Below are 17,349 nucleotides of genomic sequence, written 5' to 3'. Positions count from 1 at the left end.
TTCCACTGAGAAGCCACAGCCCATGGAAGGGCTATCAATTAATGTCTGCAATGCATGTTGGGTCTTGCACTCTGAGTCCGCAAACCAAAGAGGGTCATCATAGGCAGTCCGGGACCCATGGAGAGACTTACACATAGAGAACACAAACCTGGGGATACCTCAGTGAGAGGTCACAGAACATGGATGGTTATTTCCTGGGGCAATGAAAACCATGGAGGTCTCTAAGTGGTAGTCAGCAGTTCAATGAGAACTGCGATGGAGAAGTGTGGCTCAATGGTTAGAGCGGCAGACCCTGATGCAGAGGTCTGGCCTGGGACCAGGTTTCAATTCCCGCCTTGGCGGGTCCTGGGCTTAATTTCCTCAAACCTGTTAATTCTCGCCTCGGTGCAAATTCTAACCATGGGTCCCACTCTGTAACTCTGGGCAATAGCTTGCTTAATCTCCACAACGGCCCCAACAGCGCTGGGATGCCTGGCTTCACCTTGGGGGTGCCCAGGAGTGGACATTTCACAGGGAAAAGTCAGGAAGGGTTCCACAGCGGTATGCGTACAGCGCCAGGAAACCCTGACTGGGGTATAAGTGCACTTTACAAGTGCAAATTCATTTAATTTTATTTCAATTCAATGAGGGCTTTCAGCCGATGCAAGGTCATTGCTCATTTAGGGTGTTGCACCAAGTTATCAAGTTGTGTTTTATATTTACCTAAAACGATATAGAGAATAGACATATTATTCTAAACTACACATCTATATAAATTGAAGATATTCATATCAATATATAGTCTTGTTTGGGTGCATTGTGAATCAATTGCATTGCTGAATTTTGTAAAAGTAAAAATTTGTAGATCAGAAGTGCAGGGAGACCGGTTTAGACCGAGTTACAAATATCCGGTTAACGTAATATCAGTGACTGGACCAAGATCTTCTAGCAGTCAAAAGGCAGAGGAACACCAATCTCCTGGAGTACTTTCAACATAGAATATCTAGTGGATATCAGTTTGGAAATGTGAAAAATAAAAGATACATTGGAATTGAAAATCACTCCCAAATTGTTGGCTGTTTCTTCTGTATTTGATGGAGTATGGAAGGAGCTAGGTCACCAGTGAGAGGACCGCACTTCTGGTTTACCTATCTGAAGATCTCAGTTTAGTGGTATCACTCATTTGGGAGAGCAGCTCTATGTAACCGAGGGGTAAAGGGATTCCTTGAAGCTAGTTGTCCTACTTTACATTTAGCTTTAGCGTAAACATAATACGTCAAGAAGCTGAACAACAACCGCCTTTCATCTCTGTAGGAGACTTTCTCAAAGTTACGAAACTACACTGGTGAATTTAAATATTTTTTCACCACTACCTTTTGCCCCATTCTAAGCAGCTCAACTATGTTGTATAGGGATATAGTGATCTACCATGTATCTTATATGAGCTACAGATCATGCACGTTAATTTGTCTTGTCCTTTTACAATCAGGTAACATTGCTGGTAACACTGAGGGGCACATTTACAAGCTCTTAGCGCCATAAGTGCCTCACTTTTAAAATGGGAAAAGGTGATGTACCAATGGCACAGCAGGCTTGTAAATAAGTCCCTGAGTCTCTAGGATTGAGCACAGCCTGGTGTGATCCTGAACTAAGGATCAGTCCGTTGGGTGACCGGTGCTCTTACCAATCCACAGGCAGGATCTGGAGATAATGAGTGTTTTACATTGAGCCCTGTCTGCTGTGACACTGGAAGTAAGATCAGACCTTACGGTGTCCTTTGCTCTTACCCATCCACAGGCAAGTTCTAGAGTTAATGAGTCTATGTAATGGCGACGGACCTGGTGTGATGCTGAATTTAAGATCAGACCTTAGAGTGGCCTGTGCTCTTACCCATCCCCAGGTAGGGTCTGGAGGTAATGAGTCTATCTGAAAGAACCCTATCTGGTGGGATGCTGAATGTAGGATCAGTCCTTTGGATGTTCTGTGCTCTTACCCATCCGCTGGCAGGGTCTGGAGGTAATGGAGCTGTGTCTTGTGTGATGCTGAAAGTATGATCAGTCTTTAGTGTGCACTGTGTTCTTACTCATCCGCAGACAGAATTTGGAGGAAATTAGTCTATCTAATTGAGGCTTATCTGGTGTGATGCTGAATGTAGGATCAGTCCTCAGGGTGCCCTCTGCACTTACCCATCTACAGCAGGAGCTGGAGGTAATGAGTCTATCTGATGGAGCCATACCTGGGGTGATGCTGAATGTAGGATCTGTTCTTAGTGTGCCCTGCGCTCTTACCCATCCACAGGCAGGCTCTGGAGGTAATGAGTCTGAGTGATGGATGTGGTGTGAGGATGAATGTAGATCAACCCTTAGAGTGCACTGTGCTATTACCTATCCACAGGCAGGATCTGAACGTTATGAGTCTCTCTGATTAAGCCCTACCTGGTGTGATGCTGAATGTAGGATCCGTCCTTAGAGTGGCTTCTGTTCTTACCTTTCCATGGGCATGGCCTAGAGGTAATGAGTCTATCGGATGGAGTCCTATCCAGTGTGATTCTGAATGTAGGGTCAGTCCTTCAGGTGCCCTTTGCTCTTCCCTATCTTTAGGCAGGACCTGGAGGTAATCAGTCTACTCGATGGAGCCCTATCTGGTTTGATGCTTAATGTGGTATCAGTCCTTAGGGTGTCTTGTGCTCTTACCCATCCACAGCCAGAGTGTGGCGGTAATGATTCTATCTGGTGTGATGCTGAATGTAGGATCAGTCCTTGGGTGTCCTGTGCTCTTACCCATCTGCAGGCAGGATTTGTAGGTAATCTGGTTCCACCGTGCGGGTCACAAATCGAATGCAAGTCACTATTGCAAACTCACTCATTGCATTATTAATGGTAGCTACATCTTCAGCACCTGAGGGACAACAGAGGAAAGAGGGAGGATGACATAGGTTCAAGCAGCCTGGCAAGGTATCTATGAAAGACAATGTTGAGCATTGGTGTAATAGTGAACTCACTGTAAGAGGGACTGAGGGTGTAGGGTACAAGGACGGTCCCATCGCTGGATTTGGGCCAGAAGCAGCTGTTGTTTGGACATATCCTGGCACTGCGGCCTGGTTGGATGGCAATGTCTCCCTCGTGGACCAGCTGTGAGCTGCCTACAACAGTAAAGCACAGTGATAATAGCCAGTGTCTGTCTTAACACTAGAAGGACCAAGAGCTCCCAGAAGAGAAGGGTGTTGATTTTATGCCTGAAGCACAATCTCTAGAAAGAAAATGCAATAACCTCTCGTGATGGTGGAAGAAGCAGCCATTTTGGGTCAACCACCAAACCTTGGCCCAAGTATGTACTTAAGAAAGCATATTACCCTAATGACTGAAAAAAGGCCTCAGCACACAGGCAATGACAGTGAGTGATTGCAGCTGTTAATGTTTACTGGGGATGGTTTCCTGTCTTTTACATTCCTATAGTGTTGTCATCTTGTCATATCAGGAGTTATTTATGGTACCACTAAAAGCATTTTATTGACTTGCCATAATAACATAGGGCCCGAGTCACAGAACTAACTTAAGACAAAATCCTAAACTTACTACTTTTGGTATTCACAGAAGTTAGGATTTTTTCTTAAGTTTGTCTTAAGACAGACTTAAGACAGACTTAAGTTAGGATTTTGTCTTAAGTCTGTCTTAAGTCTGTCTTAAGACAAACTTAAGACAAAATCCTAACTTCTGTGAATACCAAAAGTAGTAAGTCTAGGATTTTGTCTTAAGTTAGTTCTGTGAATCGGGCCCATTGAGTATATTAAGACAGAGAAATCAAGTTAACAATTGCAATGGCTATATGTCTTCTAAGCACTTTATGACTTATTTCAGCAAACACCAGCAATGACATCACAAATGTTGTCAGAGGCAGCCATTTCACCCTGTCACCACGCTAGGTTCTGTGTAATTCTTCGTCCACACATTTGTATTGTCTTTACATCTAAACTAGGATTGTACATGTCATTATCTGTGTTACAAACAAGTATGAACCAATGTATAGAATTCTTTGACTATTTACTAATTGAACTAGATCAACGAGCAGGATCGATTTACACAATTTGTAGCACACAATGGTAAGATACATTTTCATTGATATGGTTGTATTAACACAATCCTTCAAAGTATATACGAGTGTGGATCAATCATATGCTTTGATTAATAATAGTAGTTCTGTTCTGTTGATATGATATATATCTGTATGTTGTTACCAGATGTTTCTATGCTATGAATTTGAAATGTGGGAGGACTTTATTTCCCAGAATGTATTTCTTTTTAAGTGTGTTATTCCACTCCTCTGTATGTTTTTAAAAGGATGGTGTCTGTTCCCAGATATACTACATTTGTAAAACATGATCCAATGATTATGTATTGAGACCAGGTGAAAATGGCTGCTTCAATCTACACTACGGCTGCAGTGGCAGGCCTGGGACATGTTTAAAACTCTACTTTAGTGGGTACCACAAGGAGTGCTGCTGCCCCGTAGTAGAGTTTAATGTACATGCCCTTGGTACACCTAGCACCGGATACTAGAGACTTACAAATAAATTAAACATGATAATTAGGTGTAGGCCAATGTTATCATGTTTTAGATAGAAAGCAGAATCACTTTACCACACAGGGAAAAATGGTACAGAGTCCTCAAAGCCAACTAAAATGAGTTCAGAAGAGAACTGCAGAGGAAGACAAAAATCTGGGGTGACCCTACAGGAAGGGCTATGTCTGGCACCTTGGTCGTCTTTGGTAATGATCTGGAGGACGTCTGGGCTCAGGGTCACATGTAACAAAGTCTATCTCCCAGAAGCCCGAAGTTTTCTCTTACCTTGGTTCTCTTTGGTGATGATTTCGAAGACGTCTGGTCTCAGGGGCTCCTCTGAATGATGGGTGTCTGAAAGAGAAGGCACATTCCCAGGTTCACATCAACTGCTCGTGCACTGGAATAGGCAGCTTCAGAAAGTAATTATAGAATGCGTCTATGCACAAAATGTGTATTTCTGCCAACTCACAAACATGTTCATGGCCAGTGGCGTAACGAAACTTGAGGGGACCCCCCTGCAAAGTACAAGGAGAGGGCCCCCCATTCTCCACGTCAGTCAAGAGCTCTCAGGCCAGCGACTCGCCATACTGCAGGGGCTCACCCCAGCCATAAAAAAAGGATTCTGGTTCCTCCATTGGTCACATCCGCCCTTTCATTGCGCGATTTACATACATCAGTAATTACTGCTGTTGCGCCCTCCAGCAAAGTTACTTAACAATGCCTCCAGCTGGCCCACCAAACACATCCTCCTACTTGATGACCCAACTTCAAGCGAAGCCAGCTCAGTTGACCACCTCCAAACACAGACCCCTGCCTTTGTGCCTCTTACTAACGCATCTATTGACTCTACTCTCACCCCTACGAAACCCGCAGTTAATGTTTTCCGCCCACCTTTAAAACCACCCATCGGATGTCACTGTGAACGTGTGACTGCTACCCACTACTCCCCTGTCCACCACCGACAGAAAGACTGATGGCCAATCCCCATATAACCACTGACTACCAGTAAAGACAGAGCCTTTCAGCTGCTGCCCTCCCCAATGCCACTGTAGTAGTTTAAAACATGTTAAACAATCTCTTCAACTTACCACCCGAAAATAGTTCTTCCTGCTAGCCTCTATGGCATCAAAGCCGTTCCTGCTACTTTTCATCCTCTGCATGATGCACACAATAATATTAAATGTACAAAGGGTCCGATATTTATTTCCTCACACCAACATTAATTTACACTATGTACCCATTAAACCTCCTGTCAAAGACAAATCCGATCCCATTTGTAGCACCACTCAGCAAGTACCCCAAGGGCAAACATCAGAGAGAATGCACGATTCATGTAACTAAACCTAGAGTGACAACATAGCATTTCCCCACCCACTGTCAGCCCAGCAAAGTCAGCAACCGCACAGTAGCCATCAATACCGGCAACATCTAAGGCGCATTTCCACTTCCTTTCAAGGGCAGTTCCTGATACATATACCTATAACTTCTGGGCGGCATCTACCACGGACCACAGCATTCTTTGTCTCCCTCAACTAATCAAATGCTGTTGGTGAACACTTCTCTTCCCCCTTCCTTTCTAATAATTAATGAAGGATAACAAAATAATATATAGTATTTTCTTATGCAAATAGTGTATCAAGCACTTGCTGCCCGCAGTCCTCACCAGATCCCCACGTATCAATATTCTGCTATCGCACCATCCTTTGAACCCTATTATTATCTGGAGATGTGTTTTTATCCCATCCGTGAACTGGTAAAAGCAATACCTTGCACAAAAACAAGTCCCTCTAAAACCTTTGCTACGTATACAGGCTCCCAAAGCACTCACTTGTTTTACTAACTGTTGTTTTAAAGCAAACAGGTAACTCATTCTAGGATTGGAATTACGGTTTAGAAGTGTGGAAGTTAAGACTGAGAAGTAGGATGATTTTTTGCATGTCGTCAGACACTCATTCTTACCTGCATGCACACAACATGCAACAATACAATTTAGCTTAACAAATTATTCAGAAATGTACCGGAAGGTAAAGAAACAGCCCATATTATTTTTACCTGCATGCACACAAAATGCAACAATACAATTTAGCTTAACAAATTATTCAGAAATGTACCGTAAGGTAAAGAAACATCCCATATTATTTTTTTCAAAAAATAAAGACAAACGTCCACTTTATACCCCATGACATAAAAGCCTTAGCGTGCACAGCTTGTCTAAATCCATGCTACCTAATTCAGCCCTGCCAAGTACCACGCATCTGTTGTTAGACTAAGGCATTTCAGTGCGGTGATCTGCATCACCGCACTGAAATGCAAAATCACGCATAACAGGCATCGCGCCTCCTTGGGTACCAGTGCTGCTAATCAATGCTGGTGTAGTATTATTTCCATATGGCCGCTATCTGTTTTCTGGTACTTCCCCTGTCTCCTAAACGTGATGTGGTAAATTTCGTTATGCAGTACAGCTGCCTGTGTGGTAGTCCTGTAATGAATGTCTCTTTTCTATGCCCACAACTTTTTGCCACATTTCCATAGTGTGTCCATAAAGTTGGGTCTCGCGAGGATTTGTTGCAGGCTTGCGCGTACCATGCACCGGCAGCCCAACTATATCAGCTGCTTCGAGTGGGACATCTGAAAGGACTGGTTCCTGACAGGAGCTAGGGGCTTGAGAAGGGCACCGGAGCTCTGGAGTGGGTGATGTTGTGACCCGGGATAACCTCCGCCTCCTTGCGGGGAGCGATGTGCAAAAATGGCCGCTCTGAATTGAGGAGCCGGGATCTAAGATTCCAACACGATGACACAACAGCGCTGAAGTGCCCAATTTCATTGCTGTTTTGATGTTGGCGGAACGGAAATAACGGTGAGTAAGTATTAAAGGAATAATATCCGGGAGTCTGTTTCTAGGCTGATTCCTACTTGTTTTATTTGGCGTTAAAAGCTACTTTCTGCAGCAGACATACCGGAATGAAAAACAAAAACATTGATAGTGAAGGTCCTGTAACTCCTGTGACCTAAGTGTATTGGTAACTCTTACCTGTGTCAGAGCGTTGATTTCTTCAGATGCAAGATAGATAAATAGCTGCACTGGTTAGGGGTGTTACATTGAGTAATTGCTAAATGCGTGCCATTGGTTTCCGAAAGTTTTACTGTACTGTGGTGACATTGTATTGATACCCACAATACACTCTCAAAGTGCATAGACATAAACTCCCCTCCCCTTACTGCCATGAATGATTGCAACTCAGAGGGTAAGCGCCTCCAGTCATCTCTCATAGTTCCACCTGTTACTGTGGTCAGTCACTTCGCAGCCATCCAATTCCTGTTGGTCCTCCCGTGGTCCTCAATGCTCCTCTTTTGACTAGAGTCCATAGATAGTCATCCTCTAACAGTCTACTATATTGCCACATCTAGCCTTTCAAGTTTGGCTTCTGCCTGCTGGTTGCAGACCCGTGAGGCCCAATTTACACACACACAGAAGAGGATTCAGGTCCCCGTCCGTCCAGCAGATGTTGTATTAATGCACCTACAGACCTTGCTACGCAGATAAGCTGATTGCGCCGAGAGTCTAGGTACCTACTGTGGCGCATGGAGCTGTGGCCTAACTCTAGCCTGGTAGCATCAGAGTCACCACTGCACATACTGCTTTAGGCTCGGATCTCCCCTCCTCTCACACTCTTGGCTAAATGGACGAAACACTTCAGCACAGGGCAGTCTAGGCCGCATAGTCCTAAAACATGTTAGATCCCAGTTGCACCCTACAGAAGATCAGACAGAATATCACTGAGGAGGCACTAGAGGGTAGGTCACTGGGTCTTATTGTGATTTTAGCATCCAAGAAATGGACCAATTACTCGTAGATGAAAGCAGCTCTTTTTGGAAGGTTTAATCTGACCACAGATTAGCATTTTAAAATAAATTTGCAGCATTTCTACGAGGCCTGATTGGACCTTGTAGAGTTACATTTACATGTAGCTGATGGAAAACTGCTTGGCGCATGTCAATTTGCAAAGACACCTGGCAGGCTGGTCACCATGAGAGTGCAGAGGAATACACCTCAATTAGAGCACATTTTCACACTGATTCACTCATAGATGCCAAGGTTTCAGATTGGTAAGTGTGATGTTTTCATAATTTAACTTTAATAATGGGTGACATTCACATAGTCTGACTCTGCTCAGTTTTCAGTAGCTTGCTGTTAGTGCACTTTAGTTCAGCAACTTTCTTAGAGTTTCTAGTTGCTCAAATGGGTGTAATTTCTGATATTTATATGTTTCCCTCCTCTTCATTGCTTGATTTTGCTCATGAGAAAGTGTCACTCATAGTCGTTGAAATGTCACTCATAATTACACTGAAATTATGAAAATGTCACACATAGCAATCTGAAACCTTGGCAGCCATGCTAATTCTACCACACATAGCACATTTGAACATCTCAAAATTCCATGCCACACAATTCAGCTATAAATAATTTAACATTACAACATTCCATACCACATAATTACAATCCTAAAAATTAAAAAAACACATATCTCCACTTCACTCCATACCACATAATTCAACATCACATAATAACATTCCACACAACTTAATACCACTCCAAACCACATAATTACACTCCACACAACACAATTCAACTACACATAATTCCACTTCACCCCATATAAGTATACTTCCCACACCATATTTATACTCAACTCCAAAACACATAATTCACCTCCACAAAATACAATTCTGCAACATGCTGCATAATTCCACTCTGCTCATTTATACACCACACCATGCCACATAATTCCACATGCCACACAATTCCATAATTCATCCCCACACAATTCATCACCCAACATAATTACATTCCACATAATACCACTCAGTTCCACATAATTTACCTCCACATAATTATGCTCTACTCCATATTGCATAAATACGCTCCACATGAATCCAGTCTATGCCACGTAGTAATAATCCTCATAACTACACTTCACACCATGCCTCATAATACCACTTAAAACCATTTTCACTCAACAGCGCACACTTCCACGTCACACAAATTCAACTCTACACATTTCCATTCCACACCACATAATTCAACAACAAACTAGATAATTCAAACCAACAACACAATTACACAACACATACATCCAATCTATACCACAAAATTCCACATCATGCTACAATATTTAACAGTACACCACATAAGTAAACTCCACTACATACCACTCCACAACACAAAATACCATTCCAGATAATCTCACTCCATGACGCACAATCCCACTCCACATAATTCCAGTGCACTCAATACCACACAATTACTATCCACCTAATTACACTCCACACCATGCTACAATATTTCACTACACAGATCCAATCTACACAACACAATTCCACAATTTACAATTCCAATCCCAACCATATGCGACTTGCATATATTCAAATGCATATATTGCAAAACCATATATTGCAAATGCTTGTTTACCTTCCAAAGTGTCCCAGCAGATCCTGTTCCTGGAGCTGCAAACCTTCTCCTGTCAGCTCTGTGCTGCCTGGTCCCTTCTCAGAGAAGCAGTGCTTTGTGGAGAATGCTCTCCTGAGGGCCCCCAACCCCATCCTTTTTCCGGGCCTGGCTCATGGCTCTGACTGAAGAGAAACAATGTAACTTGTTACTTTCTTTCTCTTCAGTCCTGTGTCAGTGCGAGGAACTCAGAGCAGGCTGCACACTGCAGCTGCTTTAGAGCAAGCCTCTCACAGCTCTCTACAGAAGAGCTGAGGGGGCCCCCTTCACACACAGAAGACTTGAGGGCCCCCGCACCGCGGGGGCTGCAGGGGTGTTTGTTACGCCTGTTCAATGCATGCCCATTGTGTGTGTTTGGTGGGGTGCGAGGGGGGGGGGGGAGGGGGAATACCAGAGCCCTGCAGGTTCTAGGACATATGTAGCAAACTGGAACAATGTGCAAGCCCATCTTTCTTATGGGACAGATGCTCTTAAAATGCGTGACTATCTAAATCATTTACCAAATACCAGTTGTAAATACACAATATAGCCGTCTGATCAATAAACCGCCCCATTTCTGTCACCCAGCCAATAGTGCTTAGGGTTTTGCTTCTCAATGGATCTTTCTCTCATTCTCACTTTCCTATCTTGGCAACTTATTTTTGCGCATGCCGTCTGTGGTCTGAATGCTCCTCCTTTTGACTCATAGCAGCATTATGTTCATGCACGAGGCGCACATGCACATCTTGTAAATACACAACATCTGATTTAAACAGATTCAGTAGATAGTACACGATTCAGCCGCCACCCTCGCCAGAGTATAGTGCTTTGTTACATACAGGAGCTATGTACTTACGATTTTTCTCCAGTTCATAGAAAATCTGTAAAAGAGAAAATTTACATTTTAATCACCCAATGTAAGTATAGGAGTTATTACTTCGTTACCTTATTTTAGAACTAAGAGTAACTCAGTTGCAGGTAAGTAACAGTTTTAAGAAAGGTAATAATTTTGAAATCCAGTAGGTATGGTGTTGTAAAGGCATAGAGATACTTTACAAGAGTATAAAAAATAAGCTTGTAATGTCCAGCAAGCTTAGAAAATGTAAGAGTTAGATATTTAGTGCAATAGGCAGGTTTGCAATGTAATCGTGAGGAAAGAAAACAGTTATGTACCTTTACATGTAAGCACTCAACTTAGTCCTCCAGTCTTCAGGAGTTTAGATCAACACTGGGCAGTAGTCAGACCCAGGTAGGTGCTGCACCACCAGCGTCACTGAGGTGGGCAGTTGAAGAGATCACTGGACCCAATGTTAGTCAATGGAGACTGTGGGCACCCACAAACGGTGCTTGTTGCAGGTAGGTATCCGCAGTGCTAGGGCACAGGCCTCAAGGGTTAAGGCACGCACAAGGGAGGGCCACAAGGCAGCCCCCAAGCTTCACCACCATCAGCAAATGGACAGCTGGGTGCAGGGTGCAAATCAATGTCTGGCACCCAATGCAAGTAAAGGGGATGTCAGTTGCATAAAGAGGCTGCAGGCTTGGACCAGGAGGCTGGACAAAGGTGAATACCAGCAAGGCAGGTAAGTTGGGATGTCGATGGAGGCATCGGCTGGGCTCCCAAAAGTCAGGGGGTTGAGGGTCCAGGAGTGCCTTTTGGTGTCAGAATTTCTTACCGGAGCCGGTCGCGGTCAGGGGGACCCTTTGTGTTGAGGCTGCAGGAGTCTTCGTGGAGTCCAGGAGAGGTCAGTCACTGAAGGAGTTGTAGACAGGATCTCTGGGGAGACTTCACTTGACAAATGAGCTACTCGGGCCAGGGGCTTTGGGTACAGAGTGAACAGGAGACATGGATATGCCTGGATACAGTGTATTCGTACTCAGATTTTTCTGGGCAGGGCCGTTGTCCTCTAGAAATCTGGTCTTTGATGAAGAGGGGGCTGCCTTCCTTGTGTTTCTGGAAGTCAATGGCATCATGACAGACATAGTTTTCTTCGCAGGGTCTTAAGCTGGAGACGAGCTGGTAGGGCTGGGGCCAAGTCAGTCATTATCTTCAGGCTTTCCTGCATGGTGTATTCTTTTGTCCTTCTTCATAGGTCACAGGAATCTGAGGATCAACGTTTCAGGGGTGCCCCTAAGTACTGAATTTAGGGGCGTTAATAGCACTGGCAGGTAGCAACCAGTGGACTACTTACCTTTAGGGTGACTACATCCTTCGTATTTCGGGAGGGGGCTTCCACTAACCTGATTGGTTAAAATCCTACCATTGAAGATGGATGATTTTCTAAGGAAGGGGTCACATCGGGCCCCATCACCCTAGGGGAGGTCCTGGCTGGGAGGGACACACCTCTACTGCTTACTAATTTTCCCACCGGCCTTGCTGCAAACAGTGAGACTTGGTTAGGTGGGCGGGCATCTCGACTAGCAGAAGAGGGTCTGGCTAGCATAACAAAGGGCAGGAAGCCTTTGAGGCTCACCACCCTGAATGCTGTTCTGTCTTGGGGGTAGGTGTGAAGCACCTCCATCGAGCAGGTTTGTATTAGAGGCGTAACTTAGGTGCCCACAACCCCTGCGTTGCGGGGGGACCCACACTCGAGGGGCTCCCTTAGCAGAGCCAGCAAGCACTACACATCCGTCAGGTATATTTGATATTGAAATTAAATAGTAAAGCGCATCGCCATGGTTCGTTGCACCTCGCCGTGGCCTCTTCATATTGGTGCACAGTGCGCAGATGTCTCTGCGTCTGCGCGTTTTTCACCCTTAGGGTGGAGCACAATTTAAAGTGCGCGTCTGTTGAGGCGAGCCATCACTGAGGCCAGAGATGACTGAGAGGGACCGCGTGGCCGCAGGCCTTCATTTAATTATTTATAGCCTCTGGCTAGCCTTGCATTTTTGCCCTGTCTTCTGACGCCCACCCGCAGGGATGCATCGTGAGGCGGGCGGCGGGAATAAAAGTAAAAGTTCATATAGGCCCCGGTTCCGACCGTCCTTCTGAGTGGATACGGAGACCATGACGATTGCTGCTGTGCCAGGATGTGGCACCTATCCTGATTGCACCGGCGGTTTCTTTGAGCTCCTGCCTCCGGTAAAGCTTTATATGTTCCAGTCTAGGCTTTTTCCCAGGGCACTGTTCCCCTTTTCCAGTCTGTTAGCCTGAGGAAGATTCCCTATGGTCGCCTTCTGAGCCATATCTAAATATCTATTTATTCCTGAGACTCTTACTCTGATTGTTTACGCGGCTCAAGCTCTACAAGTTAACTGTGGATGGCAGCCCTTTGTAAATGAAACCTGATTACAATCAATTCGGAGCCAATACGTTATTAATGACTACACGTAGTGTTCTTATTGTTTGCAAGTATTTTAGTTTTACAAGCATCTGTTGCGGTCTTCCTTTCCTCAATAAATTTTCATACAACAATAAAAATGTAACGATATAGATCGGAATTTTGTCTAGTGGAAATTTTGACTGATTATTATGTTGAGCAGAGAGTTAATATGCCAGCTGCAAAGTGTGTGTTGAATGCAGATCAGGGAGAGCATGTAATGTAAATAGGTGAGTGATTTGTTCGAGACATCATTTTTTTTAAACTGTCAGTGAGTTTTTATGTTAAAATCGCAGTGAGCTATTTGCTGTCATAGAAGAGTTGCATGCAAACTGCAAGGTATAGACTAGTGTGCTATGATTTCCCCCCTCCCCCATCTTTCATTATTAGAATGTTGCAAAAAGGGTTCATTTTGGTAAAAAAAATATCAGTTCTTAACATTAAAGTGAACCCCCTAACCACGGTGTAAGTTTTAAATTCTGAGTTTGTGTTTTCCAGACCAAGCAGTCAAACTATACTGTCTACCAGTATGGATGACATGTGACTCTTACCCCTTGTAGTCCTCTATCTTTTGTAACATTCCTATACACTGATTTACACATTTTGATTGATTGTCTCTGTGTAATTTGTGTGTGATGTAGAGTGCTCTGACTCCCTACACTGGTATGAGGGGCGCTTTAAAACTAATTAAATGCATTTCAGCAAGAGAGTGGTTATGGCGACTTGAGGGGCTCTGTTAAAGCGTGGTATTGAGGGAGTCCGTGGTGGAGGTGGTCATTGGGGGTGTCAACAAACAAACAAGCTGGCCCGGGATATAATAATATACATACAGCTGACAGCAAGTGGAGTGCTCTTCTGCAATGGCCACAGTCATACAACTAAATTGAATTATCTCCTGTCTTGGTGACTCCAAGCGTTCGTCCAATATTAGCAGGCTTGAGAGCAGCAATAAGCGCCCTGGCTGGCTGTAACCTCAGCCTCAGTCTCCTGAGCCTTGTCCGACACCGAGTGTCCTTGCCCACTGACCGACCAGATTACAAGGGCACTAGGTTAGTTCCCTTCCATTTCTGGTGCTTTTTTTGCAGGTATGTTTTAAGATCTTCTCAAGAGTCTCTTGTTGCTCAAATGGGTATAATTTCTGATAAATGCCATTGCTAAGGCAGCAATTACCAACACTTTTACCGACAAAGCTGTTAAAAAAGCTTTGTCACAGAAGGAAATGGTTTATGAGGTGAATGAACAAATAGGTCACCAACTGGCCATACGCACAAGGCAACAGACCTCTGTTAATCTGATACGAGAGATATGTGATCCTCTGTTAGGCCAAATAACCGACCATGAACTTATAAGAGATGCCTTTTGGCGTTTTTACCGGGACTTATACACTGCGGAGGTAGGGGGTGTTCTATTAGATATCGAAAGGTATTTAGATAAGGTAGATAATGAAAATGTGACTATGTAGATCAGGCAACTTTAGAGGATACACTGGACACGGAAGAAGTTTTAACGACACTAAAAAGTTCGGCAAAAGAAAAAGCAACAGGAATGGACTGTATCCCATCTGAATGAATATGTCATCTTTTTCGATCAAATTAGTAGTATTTTCACAGATCTCATTAGACATATTTTTAAAGGTGGCCAGCCTCCAAGCTCTTGGTCTAGGGCTAAAATATTTATTTTTCCCAAAAAAACAAGCCTCCTGAACAACTAGGCTCATACCGACCAATTGCTCTCATTAATGCTGACTCAAAGATCTATAAAAAAAATCCTGGCCAACAGAATTGCACCCATCAATTATATAAAGTAATAGCCAAGTGCCAACACGGCTTTGTGCTAGGGAGATCCACTATAAATAATATTTAGAGTGATCACACTGTTTGACTGTATGGAGGATGCTGGAGACCCTATGGCATTGGTTCTGTTGGATGCCGAGAAGGCTTTTGATAGGGTCTCCTGGCAATATTTGTGGGCTGCCATGTCTAGGGTTGGAATCAAGGATGTGTATATCCAGCCAGTGCAAAAAATGTACATTAAACCCATAGCAGCAGTAATGGTGAATGGGATTTTAACTGAAGAATTTACAATATCACGCGGATAACGACAGGGTTGCCCATGCTCACCACTTTTATTTGCCATATACATCGATCCCTTCATTTGTAGAATTTAAGGATACAGGGAAATAAAACCTATTTGGTCACAGGATTATCCGTCTAAATCCCTAGCTTATGCAGATGATATAGCTGTGGTAACTGCAGATCCTAATCTGGCTATAATAGCCATTGAAAGTGAGGCTGACAACTTCGGATTAGTATCTGGATACGCACTGAATCAAGGGAAAACACAGTTAGTATTGAACAACAATGCGAATATGAATGACATCCATGTAATAGAAAAGGCTACATATTTGGGAGTTTGTATTTCATCTAAACTTGATAATATGGTTACTCTAAATCTAAAACTAATGATGGACAAAATGCAGTTAGATCTCCAACGCCTAGATAACTTGCATCTTTCTATCATTGGCAGAGTTAATGTGGTGAAGATGGTGTTTTTCCCTAAAATTCTATACCTATTTAGAGCGATTTGCCTAGAATTTTCAGCTCAATTGTTTAAATCAATAGAGCGTATGTTCTCTAGCTTTATTTGGGCGTACTCGCAACCTCGGCGGGCCTATAAATTCCTCACTAAAGATAGGGGAGAGTTAGCGCTCCCAAACTTAAAAGCATACTGTTGGGCCTCCGTGTTATTATATAGCAGAGAGTTAATTCAGAACATGGAGGGGGCGGAGGAACCCGGGGACAATACACCATCTATCTTCCAACTGGTCCTAGGCAGTAAGAGTATAGGATATCTCTGGCGTCATCTACATGACAGCTACCACAAAAAAGTTAGATATAAAACGCTTTATAGTGGATTTAAGGTATTGAAATCGGTAAGAAGAATGCTCGGTATAGGGCGAATATCATTCAATACCCCCTTAAGTGATAACCCAATCCTCCCGGACATTTTCAGAAGTAGCTGTATAAATAAATGGAAAGAGGTGAGAATTGTTCAGATAGGGTGTCTCCTTTCCATTACAGGAATACAATCTTTTGAAGAACTAAAAAAAGATTTCATGGTGGACTGGCGTGATTTTTTCAAATACCTCCATAGCAGAGATTTTATTGTCACGAAAGGTGGGGGGAAGGGCACGATTCCAGAAAGTGGGTATTGTGGAGAAACTAATTCACATTAAAACAAGCACTATTGGGGAAATATACTCTCTGATGAATGCAGTATTCCCTGACGATATGGAGAAAATTGCACGGAAGTGGCAGGAAAAAGTAGGAATGTCTAATGATGAGTTTAATGATGCATACTTCATGTCTCAATCTATTCTCATGGCAACAAAATTATAAGCACAGTGTTTTAAAACTTGTTTTTTTTTATATTATACTCCTGATAAAATTTCTAAGTGGGGAAGTGATAAGGGGACTTGCTGACCAAGATGCTATTCAACGCTGACAGCATACATATTTATTCAACATGTGTCTAACTAACACCATTAAAGAAAGAGATAGAAAAATTCCTGACTGAAGTACTCCAAAATGAAATAATACTGTCTAGTGATGTTATCTTATTAGGGGCGGCAGATCCAGTAATGCAAGGGTAGGTCATGAACTCATTTTTATTGCTATGGCAGTTTGAAGAATGTGCATTGCCTCAGCATGGTTGGATCATGTGGCCCCTCCTTTCAGCAGTGGCTAGCTACACTGTTAGCAATCTCCAATATGGAAGCTGCCATTTATAAACAGAAGGGTAGGAAACAGCATAGAAGAGGGGTGAAGATCTGGTCCCCCCTGTTAGGCTGGTGTCAGTCCCAAGATAGCCTGTAATCTACAGAAGACTATCTCTTAGTCCTGATAATACTATGTTCAATGGGGTATTCTTTTTAAGCGTGATGTATGTAACAGTTATAAAAATTGTAAATGATTGTATTCTGTTATAAGTTGCAGAGAAGGTTATAAC

General features: G+C 43.3%; 1 protein-coding gene across 1 annotated transcript in view; it reads right to left on the bottom strand.

Moving 5' to 3' along the window:
• LOC147729356 (embryonic protein UVS.2-like) overlaps positions 1-17,349 on the bottom strand; it is a 96,294-nt gene that overhangs the window by 56,874 nt on the left and 22,071 nt on the right. Inside the window, exons 2-5 of the mRNA XM_086959839.1 lie at positions 10,881-10,905; positions 4,825-4,890; positions 2,981-3,121; positions 2,760-2,877 (exon numbers count right to left, since the gene is read on the bottom strand). Of these exons, the coding sequence (XP_086815965.1) occupies positions 2,760-2,877; positions 2,981-3,121; positions 4,825-4,890; positions 10,881-10,905 (350 nt within the window). The remainder of the gene's footprint in view (positions 1-2,759; positions 2,878-2,980; positions 3,122-4,824; positions 4,891-10,880; positions 10,906-17,349) is intronic.

This window comes from Lissotriton vulgaris, chromosome 2_2 (genome assembly GCF_964263255.1).
Source record: "Lissotriton vulgaris chromosome 2_2, aLisVul1.2, whole genome shotgun sequence".
NCBI classification, from domain to species: domain Eukaryota; kingdom Metazoa; phylum Chordata; class Amphibia; order Caudata; family Salamandridae; genus Lissotriton; species Lissotriton vulgaris.
The sequence above is the reverse complement of the archived record's forward strand: the minus strand, read 5'-3'. Positions and strand labels throughout refer to the sequence as shown.